Here is a 24,264-nt window from a genome sequence, read left to right as displayed (position 1 = left end):
CTGCCCACCTTGCAGCCCCAAAACAGAACATATTTACTTTAATAAATGTACTTTTTTTTTTTTTTACTCATACCTGCACAAACATGACTAGTTTCAGTAACCGTTTTATGTCATTCATCTTTAGTTGGCTGAATCCCTTGTTCAGCATCGGGTACAAGAGGAAATTGGAAGAAGATGACATGTACAAAGTTCTTCCTGAAGACGCATCTGATCGACTTGGAAATGAATTACAGTGGTAAGACAGTGAGCGTCTTTCATTGTTTTTGTTCTGTTGTTCTCCAAAATGTGTCTCAATTTTGTGATTATCTTTATTATTAAATCAATCTATCAGCTCGGGAACACTGGATTGAGGCATATTTACTGTGATTCTGTTAAGTCAATATCTACACAGAAATTAATTAGCCTTTCCTTTGAATAAATTCAGACACAATAGTAGTCTGTTTTTTGCAATAAATAAATAAAGCTTTTGTAGCAAGCTGAAGACTATGAACTACACTCAGAATAATACTTTGATTGGGGGGCTGCTGACTGATTTTTAGGGTGTAAAATGAAAATCTAACATTGATATTATTCATGCAGTATATATGTTTGTGTGTTAGAGTTCTATCAAAGGGGTCATTGTTTCTGAACTTTCCAACTATGTGCTAGTATTTCACAGACAAGTTAGCAATTTAGCATGAAGACCCCACTTTACCCCGCACCAACCCTGCTCAGCTGTGATACCGACTCTGCTACATGTGCTGCAGACAGTGCTGAGAGTTGTAAACAATGGAGTCAAAGCCACATTGCCGGAGCGATGTCTTACCCCAAGCATCTTATCTGCATTTTTTTTTTGAAGCATAGTCTTTTGTAACAGCAACAACCTTTTTCATATCTGCACATATAAAATGTACAGAAGGTAACGCCTTCAGAGGAGTCATCGGTGTCTTGGTGTCCTTCCTCACTAGTTTCTTTCTTGCACGGTCCCTCAGTTTTTGAAGACAGCCTGCTCTAGGCAGATTTACACATGCTATCTTTCTTACATTTTTAAAGATGGATTTAACTACTGTAAGGGATATTTAGTGACTTGGAAATGTTCTTATATCCATCCCCAGACTTCTGCTTTTCAATAACTTTCTTATGGAGAAACTTGGTTTATTCTTTCGTGGTGTAGATATAACAAAGAGTACTGATTCACCAGTGACTGGACCTCCCAGATACAGGTGTGATTATATTACAATCACTTGAAACACATTCACTCAGATGATTTCCACTTCACTAATTATTCTTGCCCCAATTGAGCGTGTCTTTGTTTAATGAGTCATGTAAAGAGGGTGAATACTTATGCCGTCACTTATTTTGGGCTTTATATTTTTAATTAATTGGAATTACTTTGTAGACATCTGTTTTAACTTTTTTGGGGGGGAAATTCTAGTCAAAAAAGCATTTCTGTAATAGGCCAATATCGACAGGCTGACTTCTATATTGCTTGGATCTAGTGTAAACCAACAGCAGGGTCATTAAGTCGCTCAGATTCACATTCACCACAACTGTGGGTTTATCCACCATCTTTGTGTCCCTTCAGATTTGATTGGAGATTGCACAAAAATATGCTTTTCCTCTTTGAACTACAGCTACATTCAGTGAGGTTTACAACCATGGCAAATGCAGCCTTTCTGGCCTTTCAGTACCAACCAGACCCTTGAGACCCACTTTTCTGAACTCCTCCACTTCCCTGCTGGTGTTTACTTAGATTTCAGAGGTTTTCAAGAGGATGGACATGAATGAACTTTTGGCCATTTTTAGCATCTGCTTTTATGATAGGGATGAAGGAAAAGATCCACCTCTATGCTTTTTATGGTTTGTGAAACTAAACAAGTCACTTCTATCCTATAGTGGCAGCTTTTAGTGTTACTTGCTAAGCATGTGTTCTGGATGAATGACTAATGTAAACTATGAACACGGATCTCATCTTTAGATAACATGTCCCATTCATGACATCCACACCACATTATGGTTCCTGGAAGGTTTGGGTTTTCAAGACTCCACTCTCTACTTCACCAAAGGCAAAAACTCCTAAACTACAATATGTAACAGCCAGAGTGGCACTCAGCATATTAAAATGACCCACTTTCCACTGGGAGAAGTTCAAGTGTGCAGAAGCCAACCAGTGACTCATAAATGTCCACACCACTGCCTGACACTTCCCAGCCTAGACATCTCCTATATATGGGAGACCCCCCTTTGAGGGACGTTGGCATCAGAGTTGACAATGTGCTTGGAGGTTCGCCCACCTATATATAGACAGTACTTTCCAAACTCTCACATGTGGACAGGCTCCTCCCCGCTCACTCTTGTAGGAGTTACTCCAGTCAGGAGCCTTATGACTTGAGAGCTTGGCGAGCTTGTTCAGCTTCAGTGCTTGACCAAAATGTTGAGACGGGTGATGAGTTAAAGACTTGAACTGTTGACCCCTACAGTGAGGGGATCCGGTGGCCCGGTTATACTGCAGGGGGTGTTTTGCTGGAGTGGTTTGGACCAGCTTGTCCCCTTAGAGGAAAGGGTCGCTACGAATCAGTGCTAAATTGTTCTGAATGATCACCTTTCTTCTCTGAAGCAACATTATTAACCTGATAGCAGCTGTCTCTTCCAGGATGACAAAACCCCTGTCCGTAGACCATGAGGGGTCTCTGAATGGTCTGATTGGTATATAAATAATGTAACTCACATGCAATGGTCTTTGCAGTCACCAGAACTCAATCCTGTTGAACATCTATGGGAGATTTTGGGCTGATGTGTTAGACAGTACTCTTTGTCAGAAATCATCATCATTTTGCACATTGCTACCCAACACCTCACCAAGACATCTTCATAGTGGTTTTTCCTTTAATTTGTCCACTCTCTGTGTCTTGTAAGGTGATGACTGAATTTGTCTTGCCTTTCTTTGCTTGTGTCATATATGTTTTAATTAACAGTAACTCTCAAGGACAGGATAAAAAGTCATCGCCGATGTCTGAAGTGTCCGTTAGTGACCTCATGGGCATCTCGGGTTATGAGCTGACAATTAGAATTGCTAATTTGTACTGTAGCCCATAAGAGATTTATTCTAGAACTTTCCTGTTATGATAAAATGCTATAAATAACTAACTCAGAAAGTACTCTGTGTACATAGCTGCTTGTAAACAGTTAAGTGGTTTTTGCTGCTTTAAAAAAAAAAGAAATCACCAGCAGTGCATTAGTGTAACAATGTTTGCTAAAAATGTCCTGACATGGAGTAACAATGGCTTTACTTTCTACCTCTTTCCTGCTTTTTTAAGGTACTGGAATCAGGAAGTTCAACAGGCAGCGAAAGATATGCGGCCACCAGAACTTACCAAACCTCTCATTAAGTGCTTCTGGAAGTCGTACTCAGTCATTGGAATATACATCTTTATAGAGGTACAGCACAGTCACACACTGAAGCCACAGATGTACAGCGAGCAGCATTTCTATTTAAGAATTAAGCTTTGATTTAATGCTGCACCTCTACTCTCCATATCTGCTATACATTCAATTTTCCTACAGGAAATAATCAAAGTCGTTCAGCCGGTGCTACTTGGGAAGCTGATTGAGTACTTTGAGAGTTATGACCCCACTAATTCAGCCGCAGTCAATGAGGCTTACGGCTACGCTGCAGGCATCTCGCTGTCCACCCTCGCCTTGACTATCCTCCATCATCTCTATTTCTATCACGTCCAACGAGTAGGCATGAAGATCCGTGTGGCCATGTGCCACATGATTTATCGAAAGGTCAGTCATTATGACGCATCGACATGTAAACCATATCCTCTGTCACATTCCTGTAGAACATGCTGATTTGGTTCTGTCAGATAAACCTGATTTAATGTTTTTGCTCTGTGTAGGCTCTTTGTCTTAACAGCGCAGCAATGGCCAAGACGACCACAGGACAGATTGTGAACCTCTTATCCAATGATGTCAACAAATTTGATGAGGTAATTGAAATCCTACATTCATGGAAGTTATAATGCTTCCGTTTTGGAGGGGTTTTGAGTCAAATTCGTGATTTATGATGTATTGCATTGTATTTAGGGGTATTTCTATGATTTTTTTCCAATGCATTTACATAAGTGAGGGTAGGTTTAAAATCAGAAACACAAAGTTCTACCATTTATCGCATGGATATAGCGAATAAACTGGCACCTTAGTTTATGTTCTAATTCTTTGTATAAAAGAATATTTCATTTTTGATGCATGCATTCATGATCTAGCATCATACATGTGCTCGGATCCACATATGACAGGAGCAATTCAAGTTCTGACGCGTAGGCAGTTATTCTTCGTTCCGTTTATTATATTCAAAAAGAAAGATTTCATAATGTTCGTATCGGACTACGGTCAAAAAACTGGTGTCCTACCACTCCTGCCAGCTCATCCCCCTCACCTGTCTCCCATAAGTAAATCAGGCTCACAAAAAAGGGGGCGCTGGCGAACACCCATTTAGTGCCCAACACCAAGCACCTGGTGACATTCTATCCATCAATCAGACATCTGGATCAAATCATAAAGGGCTGAAAATGGCTCCAACAGACCTTTCCTCGACAATATTTCTCTTCGTCATTTTCCCACAGGTGACCTTATATTTGCACTTTCTGTGGATCGGTCCTCTTCAAGCAGGATCTGTGATAGTGTTATTGATGTACGCGATCGGTCCGTCATGTCTTGCTGGAATGGCCGTCTTCTTCGTCCTGATGCCATTGCAGACCATGTTTGGGCGTTTGTTCTCCGTTCTCAGGTTTGTAGCCTTGTGTGAGATTAGCTGTTTTTCTGTACTCCATCACTGCACTCCTGGTTCCATCGCTGCAGTTTGTTTCTTCTGCTCTTAGGGCTGAAACAGCGACGTTGGCAGATGAGAGAATTCGCACAATGAGTGAAGTCATTTCTGGGATCCGAGTGATAAAGATGTACGGGTGGGAGAAGCCCTTCGGTGCGCTGGTGGATGAGGTCAGAAGGTACAGTAGATCTGGATTTTCATAGATTCTGCAATTCATCATGTCTGCCTGCTATCAACTCTCAGTTTGTACACTTGTGAGTGTGACAATATTGTGAAATTCTAACGTTTTCCACATTTTTTTTTATTGTAAATACAATGGTTTATGAGAAAGTAGTAAAACGTTGCTGTGTTGTGCAATGACATTGTTTGCAGGTTCCTCTATCTGTGCCAAACACTAACTAAGCTCATGCTATCCTTTTTTATCAAACTTTAGCTGAGACGTTACAGAAATGAAAATATCTAAAACAGCATTTATACTAACACTGTGTTTTGTGTTGTACAGAATGGAAATCTCCAAGATCATGAAAAGCTCGTACCTGCGCGGCCTGAATATGGCGTCTTTTTTCGTGGCCAGCAAGATCATCATCTTCATCACCGTCTGCGTTTACGTACTTTCAGGCAACACGTTGTCTGCCAGCAGAGTGTTTATGGCCGTTTCCCTGTACGGGGCGGTCAGACTCACCATCACGCTCTTCTTTCCCTTCGCCATAGAGAAGGTCTCCGAGTCTCTCATCAGCATCCGAAGGATTAAAGTAAATTCATCACACACACCGGCGGCTATATTTACAACTACTGTGTTGCTTACTTTATTTAGAAACTGACCTTTATATTTATTCTTCTAAGAAGTTTCTCCTGCTGGATGAAGTCGCTCCTCACCACCTGGGACTCCCTGTGGCAGACAAGAAGGACTGCATGGTGAAAATTCAGGATTTGATATGCTACTGGGATAAGGTGAGAAACATTGTGGGGAACGTGTCTCCCTTTTTATCTCAAATATGTGTCACATGCAGTCTTTAGATGCCTGTGAAGTCTCCTGGAGAAATGTATGGAAAACCTGTTCCACTTTACTCTCTTTTCTTTTATTTATTTTTTTCTTTTCAGACTCTTGTAGCTCCAACTTTACAGAACGTCTCCTTCACAGTGAGGCCCGAGCAGCTCCTGGCAGTAATTGGACCTGTTGGAGCTGGAAAGGTCAGGTCTGTTCTCTTGTCTCGGGTTTAGTCACGCACACGCACGATTATAAACTGGAGGCATGTTAGGACCTCAAAATAGTTCATATGCTGAAAGGTAATTGTATTTACCACCAATTTTTACAGCTGCTAGGCGCTGGCACTGAAGCCTCCTTAACATGTTGCGTTTTTCTTTAATCCATACAGAATCACAAATGACAGTTTGGGATTTTGCAGAGAGTTATGTTATAACCGTTTATTGCCTTTTTATTATTTCTTTTATGCAATGACTGGCATTGTAAAATACAATAAGATAGTCTTATTCAAATAAATTGCAAAAACAATAAATTACATCATACGTTTTGCAGAGTTATTTTTAGAAGTTTTTACAAAATGATTTTGATCAAACACCTTCGATAAATTGATAACCCTAAACATTCTGCAGTGAGATAGCATTACTCGACAGATTTCAATAAAGTGTTAATACATGCTAAAGATTGTTAGATAACTGACATATTTTGAAAGTCAAATAAAGTACACACTACTATTAATTTGTTTAATTGATTGAAACAACATGCCTGAAAGATTCAACCTGGAGAGCGGTGCATTTTTGTACGCTTTAGAAAACATCTCTGAATTATGTTGGATAAAATGATTTGAAGTATTAGAGAGTCAATGTAAAAAGGGCCCCATAAATATATAACATAAGATTTAAGTTAAATTTAAGAGGAGAAACGTTACATTTATAGTTTGCGTAAACCTCCATAGAAAGAGCAACATTTTTAATTCCAGGTAATTATTCCATTTTCCATTAATTTTATGTAATTTAGGAAAATCAACAGAAAATAGTGCACGAATGATATGGTAACTACTCTGAAAAGAAGAGGGGAAAAAAAAGGTAATTTAGTGTTATTGCATAATATTTACAGCAACTGTTGGGTTGTTAGTTTATAGATAATGTTTGTAATTATACAGACTTTTCTATACAATTAAACAATTAGATAAGTGTAGAGTTATTATTTTTTTTTGTTTTCTTTAGTTTTTTTTGTGTTTTTTTTTACCTTGTAGGCTAAACTGTCTCCATGCTTCATTCCATATGTACTGATGTTCTCACTAAGATTAAGCAAGTTAAAGTGATTTCAAGCATATTCCCCAAAATGTCGAAACTGTTATTTAAATCCTAATGTTTTTTTGTTTGTTTGTTTTTTTTCCTTGTCTGTGTCTGTACATGTCAGTCCTCGCTTCTCAGTGCCATACTGGGCGAGCTGAGTCAGGAAAGCGGTGTCGTCAAGGTGAAAGGAGAGCTGACGTACACATCTCAACAACCCTGGATTTTACCCGGTACGATTCGAAGCAACATCCTTTTTGGCAAGGAGCTCGACCCCAAGAAGTACGATAGAGTTGTGAGAGCCTGCGCCCTCCAGAGAGTGAGAATCACTTCAGATTATGTTTTTCTTCATCACATGCCTGTATACTGTGTAGTCTGATTACTGGCAATTCCTGTCAGGCTTTTAGTGAGTCCAGTGTAACCGTGAATATCTGGTAAAGTTACATTTGGACCCTGCTCAGGACTTGGACCTGTTGCCAGGTGGTGACTTGGCATTGGTCGGGGACAGAGGGTCCAACCTCAGTGGAGGACAGAAGGCAAGAGTCAGCTTAGCAAGGTTTGCTGACTAATAATACGCAAATGCACCCTCTTTTTTGGCACCAGTGTACAAGTTAACATCCATATTTGTGTATTTTTAGAGCAGTGTATCACGATGCAGACATCTACTTACTGGACGACCCGCTCAGTGCTGTGGATGCTGAGGTGGGCCGGCACCTCTTTGAAGAGTGAGTCCCAATATCTCAGCGTTGTTTGTGAAAATATTAGATCAGCCACGTGTTACTGATAAGAATAGGTTTTTAATTTGTGCTAAAAATGTCCTCCCACCAGGTGCATTTGTGGACTTTTGAAGAAAAAGCCTCGTGTCCTGGTCACTCATCAGCTCCAGTATCTGAAGGCAGCGGATCAGATTGTTGTCCTAAAGGAGGTGCGTGCATGTGTGGAGCAGGATTTTTATGCAACAAATAAGCCAATACAAGAGGTGTTACCGGTTAGGATGGCACGCACACATTGAATTACTGCTGCTTAAATAGTTTTATTCATGAACATGTGTTTTAGGAGATTTTGTCACTTTTAGCAGCCTTTGCTGTTATGTCTAATTCCAGTGCATTTCTCAGCTCAGTGACTTGATAGCAATTATACACCCAAAATCTTTCTGTGTGTTACAACAGCAATTAAAATAATCAAAACTCTCTTCCTCTGCTGCGCTGACTTAATGTCTGCAGTTAAAGTCTGTAGTTAAGCAGCAGCTTGTCAGTCAGTCAGCTTGGATTCACAGCCGTTCTCCACCTGCTCGTCTTTAGCTTTACATAGATTTTACAGCTTGGATAAGTAAACTGAATAAAAACAGCCACTTTCTAGCATTTAAAACACTAAAAAAGGCATGATTAACTATTCTACTTTGACTTGTGGGGAAATATTACTAAGTATTCAAGCAATGGATTTCCACGATACTGTTGTCCTTTTTGGGGGCTGCAAGGTGGAGCAGTGGTTAGTACTGTTGCCTCAACGCAAGAAGGTCACACATTCACGTCCCGGTGAGGACACCTGGGATCTTTCTGCGTGGAATTTACATGTTCTCCCCGTGCAGTGTGGGCTCTCTCCAGGTTCTCCGGCTTCCTCCCACACAGTCCAAAACCATGTTGAGGTTAATTGGTGATTCTAAATTGTCCGTAGGTGTGAATGTGAGTGTGCTTGGTTGTCTGTCTCTAAGTGTAGCCCTGTGATAGACTGGTGACCTGTCCAGGGTGTCTCCTGCCTTCACCCTAAATCAGCTGGGATAGACTCCAGGCCTCCAATGACCTAGTGAGGATTAAGCGGTGTATAGATAATGGATGGATGTTGTCCTTTTGCAACACAATGGCAGACGCTCTTTGACTCGCAATATTGTGACTTAGAGTAAACACAAGGAAATAAGTTGTCTTTTTCTAAGAGATTGGAAGTTACTTGTATAGGAAAACAAATGTAGAGGCCACATAAATGTTTAATGATGGTGCTATTTGCACTGGTACGTGGCCTTTTGTTGAAATGTTGTGTCGCCTACAGATGCTTTAGTTTCTATGACTGTGTGAAGCCGCAGGTGGTTAACTGCATCTCTTTTCTCTCTTTGTCAGGGCCAGATGGTGGCACGAGGAACTTACAATGAATTGCAGGGCTCTGGACTCGACTTCACCTCCCTGCTTAAGGAGGATAAGGACCAGGAGGAGGACAGGCAGGACATGACCCCCATCCCCGGCACGGTGTCGCGCTTCCCCCACACAGTGTCTGACAACTCCACGTCCTCCAGGTCTTCGCTGGCCTCCTCTCGGTACTCTCTGATTGACACAGCAGAGCCACTTGCAGGGGTAGGTATACTTAAAAAATTAAATTAAATTGTATTACGTCTCCTTTCATTGTTCAAAAAATGACCCACAAGTGTACCTTTTTTTTTAAATCTAATACATCCATCCTTAACCCTCTGAACCACAAACAGTAACTAGATTTTTTTCTCTTCCCTCACATTTTTACTCACTGTGGGTTCATTGTTCACTGGAATATAAAGTCGTGTACCTTTCTTGGAAACAGCACAACCATGACTTTGAAGTAGAGAAAGAGCTCAAACGTTTCTCCTGTACAGTATGTAACAGCCGCAATATCATAAATAACAGAAAAGGGAAAAACTAGAGTTGAATTTCTTTGATTATTTATTTTACAACAATAAAAAAATCAAATGGAAGCAACATGCATCTTCCAGGTGCCCTTTAGTGATACCAAGCCTAAGAAAAGATGTTGGCTTTACATGCTGTAGATGTTGTACCAGTTGCATTTTTAAAATTGTTTCTATGCTCTTCTTCTTCTTTCTGCTGTGTGAACACAACCTGCAGTTCAGTCTAGTGCAAGTCGCTTAATTTGTGTCACGTGGCTTTTCGGTTGTGCAGAATTGTTTGTTTTTTTTAGAGAAGCTGGTGAGTGCAAATGGTTCACTTTTGGCTAATTTTTGAATAGCCAGAGAATAACATGATTCTGATGGAATATCACAGTTTTAAGCTTAGGTTTGGACTATTTTCCGTGACAGATGAGTAGTTCAAGGCCTGTTGGAAAGAAAATCTAAGCATTGCTTTGTTCTTGTTCTGGCTCTGATAAATGGTGGAATTTTGGCATTTTTTAATAAAATAACACGTCTTTCAAGCCTGCCAAGAGGGTTTAATGTTCGGAGGGTTAATTGCCTCCAGGATGCGAAATGCTGGATTGCAACAAACCCGTCTTCAGCCAAATGATAGCAAGACAGTGGGGTTGTTTCTGGTTCCTTTCCAACACCAGAGTGAGTATAGCTCGCCAAGTAGGGCCATTGATATCTAGCCTTCATGCCGTGAATCTTGGTGTTACCTTTGACCCTGAGCTGAAATTTGACAAACAGATAAACTCAGTAGTGAAATGTCTTCAGCTGAGGAGCACTGCTAAACTGAAGTCCATCCTCGCTCTCAATGTATGAATCTGTTACTGCATTAATCTCTGAAAAGCTGGTTTTTGGTCCATCCTGGTTGCCTTCTTTGCAGCTTGTTTAGGATGCTGCAGTGGTAACTGGTAGCAGCATGAGACTGGTACTAGCATTTGTACACTTGACTGCCTGCCATTTGTTTTTAAAGCCATGCATGAATTGACAGCTGTCTACATACTCTTTAGACTTCACCTCTTAGATCTTTTCTCAATTGCTTTTAACTGTGAGGAACCCTTCATTCAAATGTTCCCTCTCCAGTGACAAAAGACAAAACTGAAGGTGTGCATTGTTTTAATAGTCTTTGATTGTCCACAGAGGTCTTAGTATTTTAGATTTCTTTATTTACAAATTGACGTTACACTTTTTTTTCCTTTGCATCTCTTGACATATATCTTATTTCCATTCTTTTTTTTTTTTCTGTTTTAGCCTTGAAATGTTTCCAGGCCTTTGATGAACTCTGGTTGATTTACATGTGCTAAATAAACCTTATTTGAGAAAAAAAAGGCCAGTTTTAACTGATCTATAAGGCCGCATGTTTGAAAATGTCGTTTTGTGAAATTGCTGTTTGTCCTTTCGGCCACTAGAGAGCAGAATCTGCTCACCTTATTCTCCTGCTGCTCCTTACAGCCCTGATTCGAAGTGATGCTGGATGACTGGCACTGACACTCGTGTCTCTCTGTAGGTAGTGCAACCGACAGAGGAGGAAAGCCGCTTAGAAGGAAACGTCGGCCTGCGTATGTATGTGAAATATTTCATGGCAGGCGCGAACTTCCTGGTCCTCCTGGTGCTCATTTTACTCAATGCCTTAGCACATGTGAGTTCATTTCTTCAATTAATTTGCTAACACTGCTGGGGAAAAAAAAAAAGCCACATAATTTATCTCAAATGAAATTTAATTATTTAATGGCTAGTAGTCAAAGTAGTAGGTTTGTGATGTGTTTTATCCATTACTCTGTTTTTAATGTTGATTTTTTTTTGTGTGTGTGTCTTGTTTAGATTACATTTGTTCTGCAGGACTGGTGGATTGCGTGCTGGTGAGATTTTGTTTCTTTACCCCCTGTGAACATAGAACATTGCCAGAAACATGTTTTGTAAGTGAAACTGGCATATTTTCTCCGACTGAAAGTGGTTGATGGTTTAATAGAGGATAACTGAAGAAAGCCGTGTTTCCTGACATTATCTGTCACTTGTTGAAACTGACCTTGTGCGTCGGGATAGGAGAAATGTGTTTTGTATAGTGCCTTCATGTTGCAGCGTTCTTTCTTCGTTGTGTTTATTTGTCCTTGTGGATTTTTGTTTCCTTTGTGCCTGACTTGCAGGGCCTCTGAACAGAAGCACATCAGTGTGACAGAGCACCTCAATGGCAGCTTTCCTCGGCAGCTGGACCTTGACCTGTACCTAGGTGTTTACGCAGGTGAAGCTCACTGAGCGCACATTGCTTTTTGTGTACTGTCGAGTCTCTGAATGCGGCAGCCATTCAATAAACAGATCCACAGTTCTTTGGCTGTGGCCCAAGGCCTTCAAGGCCCAGTGTATGGGTACATGGGCCTCAGCTGTACAGGGAGATAGCAGTACCTTTCTTGTTCTCTGCTGTTGGATTGCTCTGATTGTCTCCTTGTGACTTCCTGCCTCTGTACTCTTTCATGCTTTGTATCCACAGTAATAAATCTGCATTTGTGAGAGCAAAAAAAAACTTAATTGAAGAAAAACAAACAATGAAATGGAATACAGTGCGTCTGTTTTCTGGGTCATACAATACGCTTAATAATGTTACCATAAATACATAGCTGATGGTGCCTCTGTAGTGTGCTGATGATTTTTTTTTCTGTCTTCTTATCAGGTTTAACAGCCACTTCAGTTGTGTTCGGGTTCCTCCGCTGCTTGATCTTCTTCAACGTCCTCGTGAGCTCGGCCCAAACCCTGCACAACAGCATGTTCAACGCCATCCTACGGACCTCGATACGTTTTTTCGATATCAACCCAATAGGTAAGCGACTCGCCTGCGCACAGAGCTCCAGTTTAAACAGCTGAGGACTTATTTATGGCATGGTCAGTGTAGTACGAGGATGATGAGATGATTATGAGATGTTAACATCCAGATGGACCTGCTGTGGAGTTATTGTTGTAACATCTCACCACTAGAGAGCAGACTGTTACTTACTTTGTCATGTTTTTATCCACTCACAAACACTCAAATGCTTTAGCGTCAATAGTAAATAGTTTGGCACCACAATCAAGTTCCATGTCATATAATAATTTACATTTTTAAATGTTTTTTTTTTCCCAACAAAAAAATCCTAAATATTTTTTCTGTTTCAATATTTTAAATCCTTATCCTATTTAGCTTCCCATTTATTGTTTAATAATAGTATGCATGGCTGGTGAATGGTAATTAGAGAATCAAACATCTATAATAACTATAAATTTAGTTTAAGATTGTTTGCTGTTAGTTTATTGGGTTTAAGTTTTGACTGTGAATAAACTGATATGACAAAAGTCACAACTGGGAGTAAAGCCTGTGCAACCAAGGAGCCAATTTAGCCCCCCCCCCCAAAAAAAAAACCTGTTATATGACTTAATATTTAGCCATAACCTATTCAGAATGAGCAAAGAGAGTGCTATCTTTTTTTTTTTATTGTGAGCGTGTACAAAAAGGCAAACAATCAGATTGAATAAATCCTGTTTGCAGTAGATCTTGGTCAATGTTGTGTTTGGACTGTGGAGCTGTGTAAATACAGACATATTTGTCTTGCGCGCTGTATCAGAAATTTCGATTATTTCATTAGCTTTGTAGGCTCTAGCTGCTGGGTCAATGGAGTGGGCAGATGGACACGATTTTAAAAGTGAGCAAACACTCCAAATACGTCTGACTTTACTCAGGGAAGGCTGCTGCTTTTTTTTTTCTTTTTCTTTCAGGTAAATTTTGCAATTCCTTTAAAAAATAAAAACCAATAAAGCTGAGAGCAGAGTTCAAGATTTGTTTGAATTGTTGACAAAAAAAATGCGTTGCTCTTCTTGATATTATATCTCCATGATTTTTGCTGCATTAATTAAAGGCCTATTTTAATTAGAGGAAGTAGTGTCACTACAATCTGTCATTCATATCCAAACTCAACTGTCAAGTGGCCCACTTTGATAACTTTAATTTTTCTGGATCATTGTTCACCTGTCAGCAGATAATTACTCAGCCTAATCTCTTCATAGTGACATGCGTGTACAACACAATCAGCTCGGGTGGGAATTCTCAACAAGAAGGGAACTTGTATCTGTATAATGAGTCATAATAAGCTGGTAACACAAGTCTAAATATGATTTGAGGGTGTTCAGGAGCTTGCGGTTTCTGCTGGCATTAGAAGTGGGTGTAGCGACGAAGCTTTCCTTTGCAGAGCTGTGTTTGGAGCAAACACCACATGTCTTAATCTTTGACTTTTTGTTTTTCCTGCTGCCGCTGTGTTATGCACTGGGCTACCTGACAGCTTATCTGGGTGTGCCTTGCTTGGTAATCTATGCACAGGAGGAGAACAAACACTTTGAATAATGTAATAATCTGTTTAATAGCGCAGCAAAGGAGAGGCTTAACAGACACTGCTATCTGATTGCTGTTGTGCTGCTATCAGTAACCATTGTGTGACCAGTCCAGTCATTACAGCTTGGCCTCCAAGCTGGCAAACAGCACTGTGTTTGACTGGATTTATAGACAACTGTCTACTGTCAACTGTTTCTTTTGTCCCGTGTGCAGTCGGCTGTAGATTAAACATGAATATGACCTTTTTTTTTTCTTTTTTTTAAATCTCCACAATATAAATAAGTTTTTACATTATTTCTTCTTCTTCTTCTTCTGCTGTGTATTTTTTTTTCCAACTCAATCATCCCCTTGAGTAAAACCTTAAAGAAAACAACAACACAGCGACAGCTGTTGTCAGCTCCGCCGGTGTCTCTTCTCTCTGTCTTAATGCTTCGCTTCTGTCTAAACAGTTTTTTTTTCACCCCCCTTTTTCACAATAACTGCCATCACAGCTTCCACATCCACTCCTGTCTTGCCGTAAGTGTGAGTGATTTGTAACTGCGCGCCCATGTGCTGTTAAGGATTTGACAACTGTTTACATGTGTAAGTGATAGGTGCGCCGCCGCTGCTGCTTCTGAACAGGCCCAGTGTTTGATAGCTGTCCTCAGAGTTAAAGGTTACCATTTCAAGCATCAGCGCACAAAGGTCTTATTTGTTATTCTCTGAAGGTCGTTTATAACAAAAGAGTACAGCTGTGGGGAATTATGATTGATGGAGAAGCAACGTCGCTCTCCTGTATCTGCCACTGAATGACTGTATGCCATTTGAATCTGTGTTTGCGTTATCTTTTGTGCTCTACGGAAATAGTTGATTTCCAAGTTGGTGCTTTTGTGATTATAAACCTTTATATATTGTAACAATGTCATCTGATAAGTTGTTAGATAGCTGGGTGATTTATTTTTTTGTTCGGGAACATAAACAGCCAGTTCCTCTGTTGTGTGAATTTCTACAAGTTTAAATATTCATGTTGCTCAATTTTAGTAATATGTACAGTCTTATTACAGCTGTTCATCCAAATGTGATCCAGTTAGAGCAGCACAGACAGCGGTGGATGTGTTGAGCTGATGTTGATCCCTGTAATTTAGTGTCATTGAGTGGGCTAATCCCCTCAGAGACTGCAGGCCAGGGCTTCAGCTCATCAGCACAGTCAAGGAGTGGAGTTTCAGTCAACACACACACACACACACACACACACACACACGCACGCGCAGACACACATTCACATCTGCCGTCCTCGTTTCACATCAGCATAGTGGGCCATCGCAGAGCCGGTTGTCACTCACTCGCTGTTGACGCAGGGAACATTAGATCTTCTGTAGTCAGTGATGTGAGATTCTAATTGTGTCTACAGAGGCAATGTTTTTAATGTCTGTATTTCAGGTCTGGGATGCAAGAGTGTTAAGAGTGAAGTGAAGGAAGTACTGCAGAGAGGATGATGATATCGAAGTGTGTAAATTGAATGTGGAGATGGAGCCGTGTGTGTGTGCAGTATGGCTGATAGGGCTCCCCCTCGCTCGGCACTTCCACTATTTAATTGCATGAAAGGGAAGGAGAGGAGATTGCAGGAGCCTGGCGGTGTGAGCGAAGAGAATGGATTTAGAATGTATTAGTATTGGCAGCAAGGCGCCGGCGGTGGGAGGCTGCCCCAGGCCTCTGGGCCCTTCATGGAAGTGCAGGTGAGCTGTGCCACCTCCAGCCTTGGCAGCCCCCTCCCCAGTATTCCTTCATTATCACACTTGCCTCACTGAAAGGCCCCACCAACTGCACTGGGGCCCACACATGGAGCGGCTCTGAGTCGTCCCCTTATCTTGATGTTTACAGGGAACAGCGATTTGCCACACGTCCTGCTCGAGCCGGACCCCACTGTTCCACTTCTTTAAGAGTGATTGGGGGCCCTGCTCACCTAATATCTCCACCTAAGAGGCCACCTTAGTTGGGAGGGCTTGATATTTCCTGAGCCTGAAAAGTGGTGCAAATCACCCCTGGAGTCTTAAAGCATGAGAAATTGTTTGATACTAATGCTGCTGATATCCTGAAACGTCTATACCCCTCTCCACACAATAGGTGATATTGTTGACAACCACCCAGAGTGATTGAAGCCATTGTCCCACACCGATCTTACCTCATAGGCATTTCCATGCAGTGAATGTCTTTGTGTAACTGCATCACTGTAATGTATCCCCTCTATAGTCTGTGCAGGATGGAGAAGGGTCTTTACTTCATCCCCTCTGAAAGTCTGTGTTAACTGAGCCGCTTGTCAAACAGCTGATAGCTGACTGATGTTCTCTGCTCTAACACCCTCTAACCATGGTATGATGTAACCCGGAGAAACCTATCCTTTTCTTATTGGCATTGTTTGTCAGATATGCATGAATTTGGGTCATCTATGGCTTAGACAGTAAAATTACATAAAATATTATTGGATCTTTCACAAACACAGTTTGACAAGTACTCCCCCCATTCCCAGACTAAAGCAGCGATATTCTACACTGGTATAGTAGCAGCTCTACCCCCTTGCTTGAACCCTCCCCTCGGGATGTCTGTATGCTAAAGGGGCACTCACACTGTGAATAAGATTAGTCTGCCTCCAAGTGTACAACATGCTTACGCCACTTGACTTTGAATCAGTACTGATTTGGAGCATTGCTGGGTTGTTGCGGGGAATAATGCTCTGGCTAGGTTTATGCAATGGCTGTTATGGGGAGCCCGGCCTCGTCTGCATGCATGTTTTTAGGCGGGAGCGGCATTTTGGATAAAGCTGTAAGCTGCTTACGGCCGTGGAGAGAGGTGATTACAGGGCCCACCTCCATAGGACCGACTCAGAGGCTGGGAGGCAACTTTTAGGTCAGCAGTGCCATGGCTGCACCACGCCTCCAGAGTGCCATACCGCCACATTCTGCCAATTCTGCCGCTCCTCTGTTCCTTTCTCTGTACTTTTACCAAGTCCCACCCTGCTCCGCGGCCTATTCTGTGAGCCTAGATAAACTCATCTGCATGCTTGTGTGCTTGGTTTCACTTTATCAGGGCTTGTACCCTATATTTGTGAGTACTGCTTTATTTACATTCTCTTCAGACAGATGTAATTGTTTGCTTAGCAGTGCGTCATGGTGAGAGACAATCGGTTTCCTAAGTACATTATGACACCAATTTGGACACACTTTGACGAGGAAGAGCACGCCACAGACGTACAGCACATTCACAGCTTATTCGTGCCTTTTAGCGCGAGCCCTGTTCTAGCCGCGGCAATTCTGGCACTGCCGTGGTACTTGTTGTCTGCCTCTGAGAGTCTGGCGGCTTCCTTCAGGGACAGAGATAGCAAAAGCCTTTCTGTCTTGCCTGCCTTTAGGAAGTGTACTGTGGGGATTGGCTATCACTGACCCTGCAGTAAACAGTGTGTGAAAGCAGCTGGAGTGTAATCTTATGTGCTGTGGGATCAGAATAGGGGAGCAAAGTTACTAAAGGAGTGACAATAAAGGGCTGCCACAGCACCTGCAGAGCACCAGCCAAAATAATGAACACCTGAGCAGATTGGAGGCAACTCAATTAACGTCACAGACACTGCCAGTCAGAACATAAAGGCAGGTACGCAGCTTCTGTTGCCCTTTTGTTAACAAACAAAAGGTTCCCTCACGTATTCAGCCAAGAGTAGGGCAGTCTTTATGAAATGCTAGACAAATAATGATTCATTGTTTAATCTAGATAGGCCTGTGTTTTCCATCTGATATCACGCTCAATGTATAAGCTGTGTTCTATTAAATTGGAAGGGACTTTGGTAACAGTTGCTCAATAGGACATTTAAATCAACAGAAAAAAATTGGTTTCTATGGGTGCAGAGTAGCAAATGGATAAAGCATATCTGTGTTTGAGTTTGATTTGTTGTTCCAAATGCCATATGGGATTAGTCGAAGTTAGAGCTGTAAATTACATTACATGATAAATACTCACTTAATTTTTCAGCTCACTTGAGTGCATTAATTTTGAATACACAAATGGCACAACATCTTTATAACCAATATGACTAAATTCTGCTGTCAAATGCGCGGTTCTATTACGCAACTCTTTACTCTGGTCTTGTCTTAATCCGTTTCTTTTGTGTTGTGTTGTTTCTCAGGAAGAATCCTCAACAGGTTTTCGAAGGACATTGGTTACCTGGACTCTCTGCTTCCATGGACGTTTGTGGACTTTATCCAGGTGAGTCTCACCTCGGCAGGTTTGGTCGCTGGCGCTGCAGCATGGGGAGGCCATTTCATGCCTGGCTAAACCTGCTTTGTGGTCCGGGTCCCCTAATCTGGAAACAATTACTGTAGGATTACCCGCCAGCGCGGCCCAGCGCCTGCACAGATTTAATAAAAGTGTGCACATAGGCTGAGGGCGTGGCTTCCTCAGTGTGACACAACAGAAGTGGCATCTTCAGGGAATGTGTATGGAGACTAAGCAAGTGATTGGGAGAGAAAAAGGCACCAAAGAGGAAATAAAGCCGCATGATGATGGGTCAGATGCGGAGGCTGGGGAACAGTGGGGAGGCGGCGAGGGTGTGACGAGGATGATGTGTTGAGTGGCAAAGAGGGGAAAAAAGTGCGAGCAGCAGGCATGCGATGTGTTTGCAGGACCTGGATAGAGGGGGGGGAAGGGGACAGGTCAGTTGGAACAGATCCAGAGCAGGACTTTCGCCTCTCAGCACAATTCACCTAATGCTTTACAGTCTTATTGGCCTGGTAGCCAAGGGCCACCCTGGTGCATAACCAGGTTAGGTTACCAAATGCCACCCTGCCACCGTGACAGCCATCTCCCACGAAAGCCTGCGGAGATGAGCCAACTCATGCACCTAACGCCACAAAGAAGGGAATGTTCGCTGCACAATTCGAGGTAGAGGAGCAGGCGTGGCTCCTTGGTTCGGGCCAAAGAATAGAACAAAGGCACGCTGAAAATGAATCCCCCCTCCACAATGCCTGAGTGATGTTTGTGGCAGATACCCATCTCACGGTAGACAAAAGCCATCTTAAATGCTGAAAGCACAAAAGATCATACGCACAAAAGCTTTTTGTCTGCTATAGTTCTCCTCATTTTGATAATAAGGTGAATAATGGTTAAAGTAAAATAATAACTTTGTGGAGGGCCCGTAAGTCCAACCGAAAAGAGCGAAAACAGACCAGAAAACCGACTTGGGTTGCACATACGTACTCGCTGAACTTCACGTGCGACTCGTTTGTTTCGCCATTTCAATAGTTACCTGTGTTGAAACAAAAGTGGGAAAATAGCATTTGATAAGTGAAAAGCAAGCTGTGCCAACATTAGACTGGATGTATAATGCGCACATTGTTTCAGGCAGTCTTTTGCTGCATCAGAAAGTGGGGATGTGATTGTGGTAGTGGACAAAGGTGGCATCCACTGGACAAAGCACTTTTGTTTGTGCTGCGTTCTGCTCTTGTTTGCAGGTGTCTCTCATGGACCCGTCTTTAATGCTTTCAGGAAGGACGATTTTCACTCTTTTTATCAAAGTATTAGCTGCACAGAAAAGCTGCTGATCTTGACTATTGTTGCTCATTCGTAGAGGGACATTTCCCCATAGTCATTGTTTAAATGGTTGTCAGGGGGGAATAAAGTGAAACTTCATAAACAATGCCCTAACTGGTTTATCTCTCTCTATGGAGAGAGGCCGCTTCTGTGCGGGGATTTGTGCCTGAGCCTCCCCTTTTATGGTGGAGTAAGCACTTCACAGCCCTTCAGCACTGCCCCCATGCCTGCCTAACAAGGGGATTCCCTCAAGCTGGGGGAACCTGCTTACACCCCAGAGCCCTATTTTTTCACAGGTCTCATTTAGTAGTAATTTAGTATATTGGGAAAAAAGGCTCTTTCTCTCCCCTCTTTATGGTCAGGGGGACAAAGACAGAAATGTCAATTAAAAACACCTCAGGCTTTGGGGACTGTCAGCTTTTGTGTGGACTTGACCTTTAAATCCTGGGTTGCCTCTATTTTCACAGAGGGGGCAGAGGAGGAGGCCAAGACAATAAGGGGTGAGTACGGGGGTCTTTCAGTGGATTTTGTGTGAAGGCTCTTGACCAAGTCACACCACTAACTGTTGGGTCTCGCACTGCATTTATAGCCCTTCTTGTCCACACAAGTTTTGTCAGGGTGTTTATGCTAAGACTGGCAGCTACTTTCATTTAAGCGTGACTCGGTGGGCATTAACACCGTGTCATAATTCAGAAGTTACCGCAGTAAACCCAACAGTCACCGAAAGAGAAAATCATTTCTATGTAAGGGGGGAAAAAAAACAAAAAACAGATACAAACCCAGCACAGAAGAACCGACACACCAATGCAAAGCAAAAGATGGCTATTGTCTAAAAACACTGGCGGGTGGATCGTTGTGCGAGTCTCTATATTGTGGCACATTGTGTGTCAGGCCTCTTCAGTGGCTTTGTGGGATATGAGAACTGCTGACGTAACCGTGAGTGCTGTAGGATGGGATTTCACCGGCTTTCTCTGCTTCTTTACCACGCCGGTGACAGAAGAAGTGAAGAATGCACTGGCTCCAGGCATGACAAAGGTTAGCCTGAGAAACACAGAAGAACTGTCCGGTGTGGAAATATATAGGCTGTGCCATACATCTCCTCGGAGCATTGTTTTTATGACAGTGCCATTGTCTTCCTGCACAAGGTGAAACACACAAGACAGAGAAAAGTGAGAAGCCTTAAGATCCCTATCCGGCTCGTTTCATTCACTCGCTTGATGAATCGGTGTAAATAGAAGCCAAAACACAAGAAAACAACATCGTGTGGGTGAGTGTGTGCTTATGGGTATAATTAAGTGGCCACTCAGCAATACCACACATGGTCATTTGATGGCGAGCATCGGCCAGCAAAAGCTTCCAGTGTGTGTATGTGTGGTCTCCCATGATGCTGCGGTCCAGCACCTCAGCTGCTCTGACTCAGACATGCAGGCCAGACCCAGGAGCCTGGGAACTTACATAACAAAGTCCCAATCTAATCTAGAATCTCACCTCATACCAGTATGACGAAGATAATGAATTCTGGGCTTTCTGTGACTTTTTTGTGTGTGAGAATGGTTGTTTTTCTTTGTGTGTGTGTTTGAAAATGTTTTTTTGTGTTGTTTTCCAAGAGAATGAAGCAATGACTGAATGAATGAATTTGCCGGACACTAGTGATTTATAGTAGAGAGCGAGAGGGTCAGAGAGACCGCATTTCAAAGCCTTTCTCTTATTTCCAAAATGGGGTTGGAAATCAGCAGCTTGACTGAGCCCAAATAAGTGACTTCTTTTACCTTTTCACAGCACACAAAGGCCTAATCCTAGGACTACTTGAGCCACCAATGTAGACAGCGACTGAGACCACCACAGTATGTGTCAGACCCTCCTCACCGCACACAAAACACATTGACTGCAGCTTTATGAAGTGAAAACGGCCCAGAAAGGGAAAATGTGAAGGAGGTGTCCACAGTCATTTCTCCCAAAGAAAAGCCACAGCATCTGGGCATTTAATGCTAAAATAAAGCCCAAACACAGAGCAGAATGGATTGGGTCACTTGTATTGTTCCAGAGCCAAAGTGGAACAGCCCTGTTTTGTTTCAGTACCACTGACCCTTGCAACTTATTGTGCCGCTCTGTCACGGAAAGTGTGGAGTTAAAAAAAAAACGGGGAAGAAAATTCCAGCGATGACAGAGGGCTCCTTTTGAGAATTTCTTCTTTACCATGCTCTCCCCTCATTCCCTCATTTCCTGTTTTGTTTGCACTTTTTTTCCCAGTGGCAAATATTGCGCACTGTCAGTAAATAAAGGGAGGATGAAAAAGGGGTTGTAAAAAGCATAATGATTCCTTGTGTCTGGAGGGATGTTTAATTAAAAGGGAAGTGTTTATTTTCTGCTGTGGAACAACAGTCGCTATCATTGCCGAACACAAATATAGCAATTAACTTCAATTTTCTACATTTATTTGGACATCAAAGAGCTGATAGGATCATAGAGAAAATAAAGCAATTAGGGTCAGCAGAGATCTGAATGGTCTTTGGACACAGCAGTGCGCCCAGTTTGCTTGAATGGCTGAATCACATGCGTGCGGTAGCTTTCTTTTCTTGCTAAAGAGCTATTAGTGGTAATTCTTTATTTAAACTGTTTGTATACAAAACCTTTCATCCTTTTATCCACTTTTATGTGCAGCGGGATGTGGCTTTGGGAGTTTACTGTTCCTGTGTGGTTTCATAGGAGATATGGATGTGGTCTGAGGGGGTGAGGTGTGTGCTTGTAGGATCACTTATCGTGGTCATCTGTGTGTAGTGTGGGTGGGGGCCACGGTGTTCCCGATGCTGACACGATAAGCGCCAAACCACGCAAATGGATCACATCAAACAGGGTCCTGGCGACAGCGGACCCTGGGGAGGAGGAGGAGGAGGAGGCAAGACTTCTATCTAATGGTTCCCGTTTCTCCTCCGTCCCCTCAGATGACCCCACCGTCAGATAAGCCTGGCCCGGCTCAGACCTTTTTGCGCCTACTGCTGAAATAGGCCCAATTAGCATTCAAATTAACCAACCAGCGAACGTGAATGAGCGGTGTCACCATGTCACCAATCACCAACCGGGGAGTGAAAGAAAAACAGCTTCCACGATAAGACATTTGTTCAGTTAATATTTGATCTCCTCAAGGGAAGGCTGGATAACATGCAGTAATGGCCCGTGTGCCATCATCTCACTTTGCAGTCTGGTAGCCTTCCATCAAGGCTAAGATTGAAACTTATGTACTGTGAAATTCTTGGGATCAGTTGTGCTCAGTAGCTTCGACTCACAGTTTGATTGTGTGGGCTCCACCACAGCAATGGTTAGACTAGTAATTCCCTCTTATCTGAACTGCAAATGGAATTGAGTGGCTTTTCATCATAAAACTACACTGAAAGTGATCATGCTTAAATGTGTGCTTAAGTGGCAGATAACATCCGTAATTAAGGTGCTAAATTAAATTTTCATCTCTCTGGGCTAGTCTGAGACCACTGAAGGTAACAGTACGATCATAATCTCCGCGTTTTGGGATTCATCTCTGAGGATGTATCTAATTTCAGGGTGTGAGGTTTCAATTTTATCATGTTTCAATCGAATATGAAATATGTACCACAGTATACCTTCCAGTTAAGAGTAGATGGCCTCACGTATATACAGATCCCTCACTTAGGGAAAGTATCAGTAGCACATGATAAACACACTGCACTGGAACTAAATGCCCTGCATCTTAAAGGAAAATACCAAAGTGGTATGAGCAAGATGTATTTAAAGGGTCAAAGTCAAAAGCTTTCTAAAATAAAAAGTTCATTATGTCAGTAAATGTGATCAGTTGTTTAATCCGCCTACAATTAGTATTTTGTAATTGTATAGAATTTGTTTTAGATTTTTAAGGATGCAGCTACTGTTATTGCATTTAATTCTCAGTTGTGGCACAGATATTCATATCTTAGAGTGATAATCGAATTACAAACGTACAAATAGACTTTGTTGCAAGTATAACTCGAATAGAATAGAATAGAATAGAAGTATTTTATTAATCCTCAAGGGGAAATTTGGTTGTTACATCCCAAAGACAAAGTTACCACCACCATAAATACTGATAAATAAGCACAAATAAACAATAATAAAATGCAAAATGTACAATAAGTGTCATATGTCAGGTAGAAAAGTCCTGTGTGAGTGTAGTGCAAACAATAATGTGCAACAAAACAAGAGTAAACTGTACTCGAAGTGTCAGAAGTAGAAATATCCTTTATGTAAAGATGTACCATTCAGATTGTTGAATTATGTCTGCTATAATTGCTAATATATTTATATCAGTGTTTCGCGATTTACGCCACTGTATTGGTATAAACAATACAGTATGTACCTCTAAAATGTAGATACCTCACAGGGGAAATACTTAAGTACAAGTACATCACAACTGTACTTGGTTAAATGTGCTTGAGTCCCTGATATTTACCACCACAGATGGGTCATAGAAAAAGCATTTTATCCTAATAATAATAACAATCATAATGATGCATTTTCAGATGCTTTTTTCCCATTTTCTAAACACAGTGCAGGTGTGTGTGCTTCGATAGCCATCAGACTTACAGCCTCCAATCCTGTTTAGGCAGCTCTGGTATC

At 41.9% G+C, this 24,264-nt stretch overlaps 1 protein-coding gene across 1 annotated transcript in view; it reads left to right on the top strand.

Moving 5' to 3' along the window:
- LOC103357783 (multidrug resistance-associated protein 4-like) overlaps positions 1 to 24,264 on the top strand; it is a 44,143-nt gene that overhangs the window by 4,784 nt on the left and 15,095 nt on the right. The window contains exons 3-21 of the mRNA XM_008282483.1: positions 125 to 235; positions 3,297 to 3,417; positions 3,544 to 3,768; positions 3,882 to 3,971; positions 4,608 to 4,771; positions 4,863 to 4,988; positions 5,313 to 5,562; positions 5,654 to 5,761; positions 5,912 to 6,001; positions 7,215 to 7,406; positions 7,549 to 7,643; positions 7,726 to 7,812; positions 7,916 to 8,012; positions 9,199 to 9,429; positions 11,245 to 11,376; positions 11,559 to 11,596; positions 11,882 to 11,976; positions 12,403 to 12,549; positions 18,239 to 18,318. Of these exons, the coding sequence (XP_008280705.1) occupies positions 125 to 235; positions 3,297 to 3,417; positions 3,544 to 3,768; positions 3,882 to 3,971; positions 4,608 to 4,771; positions 4,863 to 4,988; positions 5,313 to 5,562; positions 5,654 to 5,761; positions 5,912 to 6,001; positions 7,215 to 7,406; positions 7,549 to 7,643; positions 7,726 to 7,812; positions 7,916 to 8,012; positions 9,199 to 9,429; positions 11,245 to 11,376; positions 11,559 to 11,596; positions 11,882 to 11,976; positions 12,403 to 12,549; positions 18,239 to 18,318 (2,479 nt within the window). The remainder of the gene's footprint in view (positions 1 to 124; positions 236 to 3,296; positions 3,418 to 3,543; positions 3,769 to 3,881; positions 3,972 to 4,607; positions 4,772 to 4,862; positions 4,989 to 5,312; positions 5,563 to 5,653; positions 5,762 to 5,911; positions 6,002 to 7,214; positions 7,407 to 7,548; positions 7,644 to 7,725; positions 7,813 to 7,915; positions 8,013 to 9,198; positions 9,430 to 11,244; positions 11,377 to 11,558; positions 11,597 to 11,881; positions 11,977 to 12,402; positions 12,550 to 18,238; positions 18,319 to 24,264) is intronic.

Source organism: Stegastes partitus, unplaced genomic scaffold (genome assembly GCF_000690725.1).
Source record: "Stegastes partitus isolate 25-593 unplaced genomic scaffold, Stegastes_partitus-1.0.2 Scaffold274, whole genome shotgun sequence".
NCBI classification, from domain to species: Eukaryota; Metazoa; Chordata; class Actinopteri; family Pomacentridae; genus Stegastes; species Stegastes partitus.
This window is presented reverse-complemented; position numbering and strand designations above follow the sequence as displayed.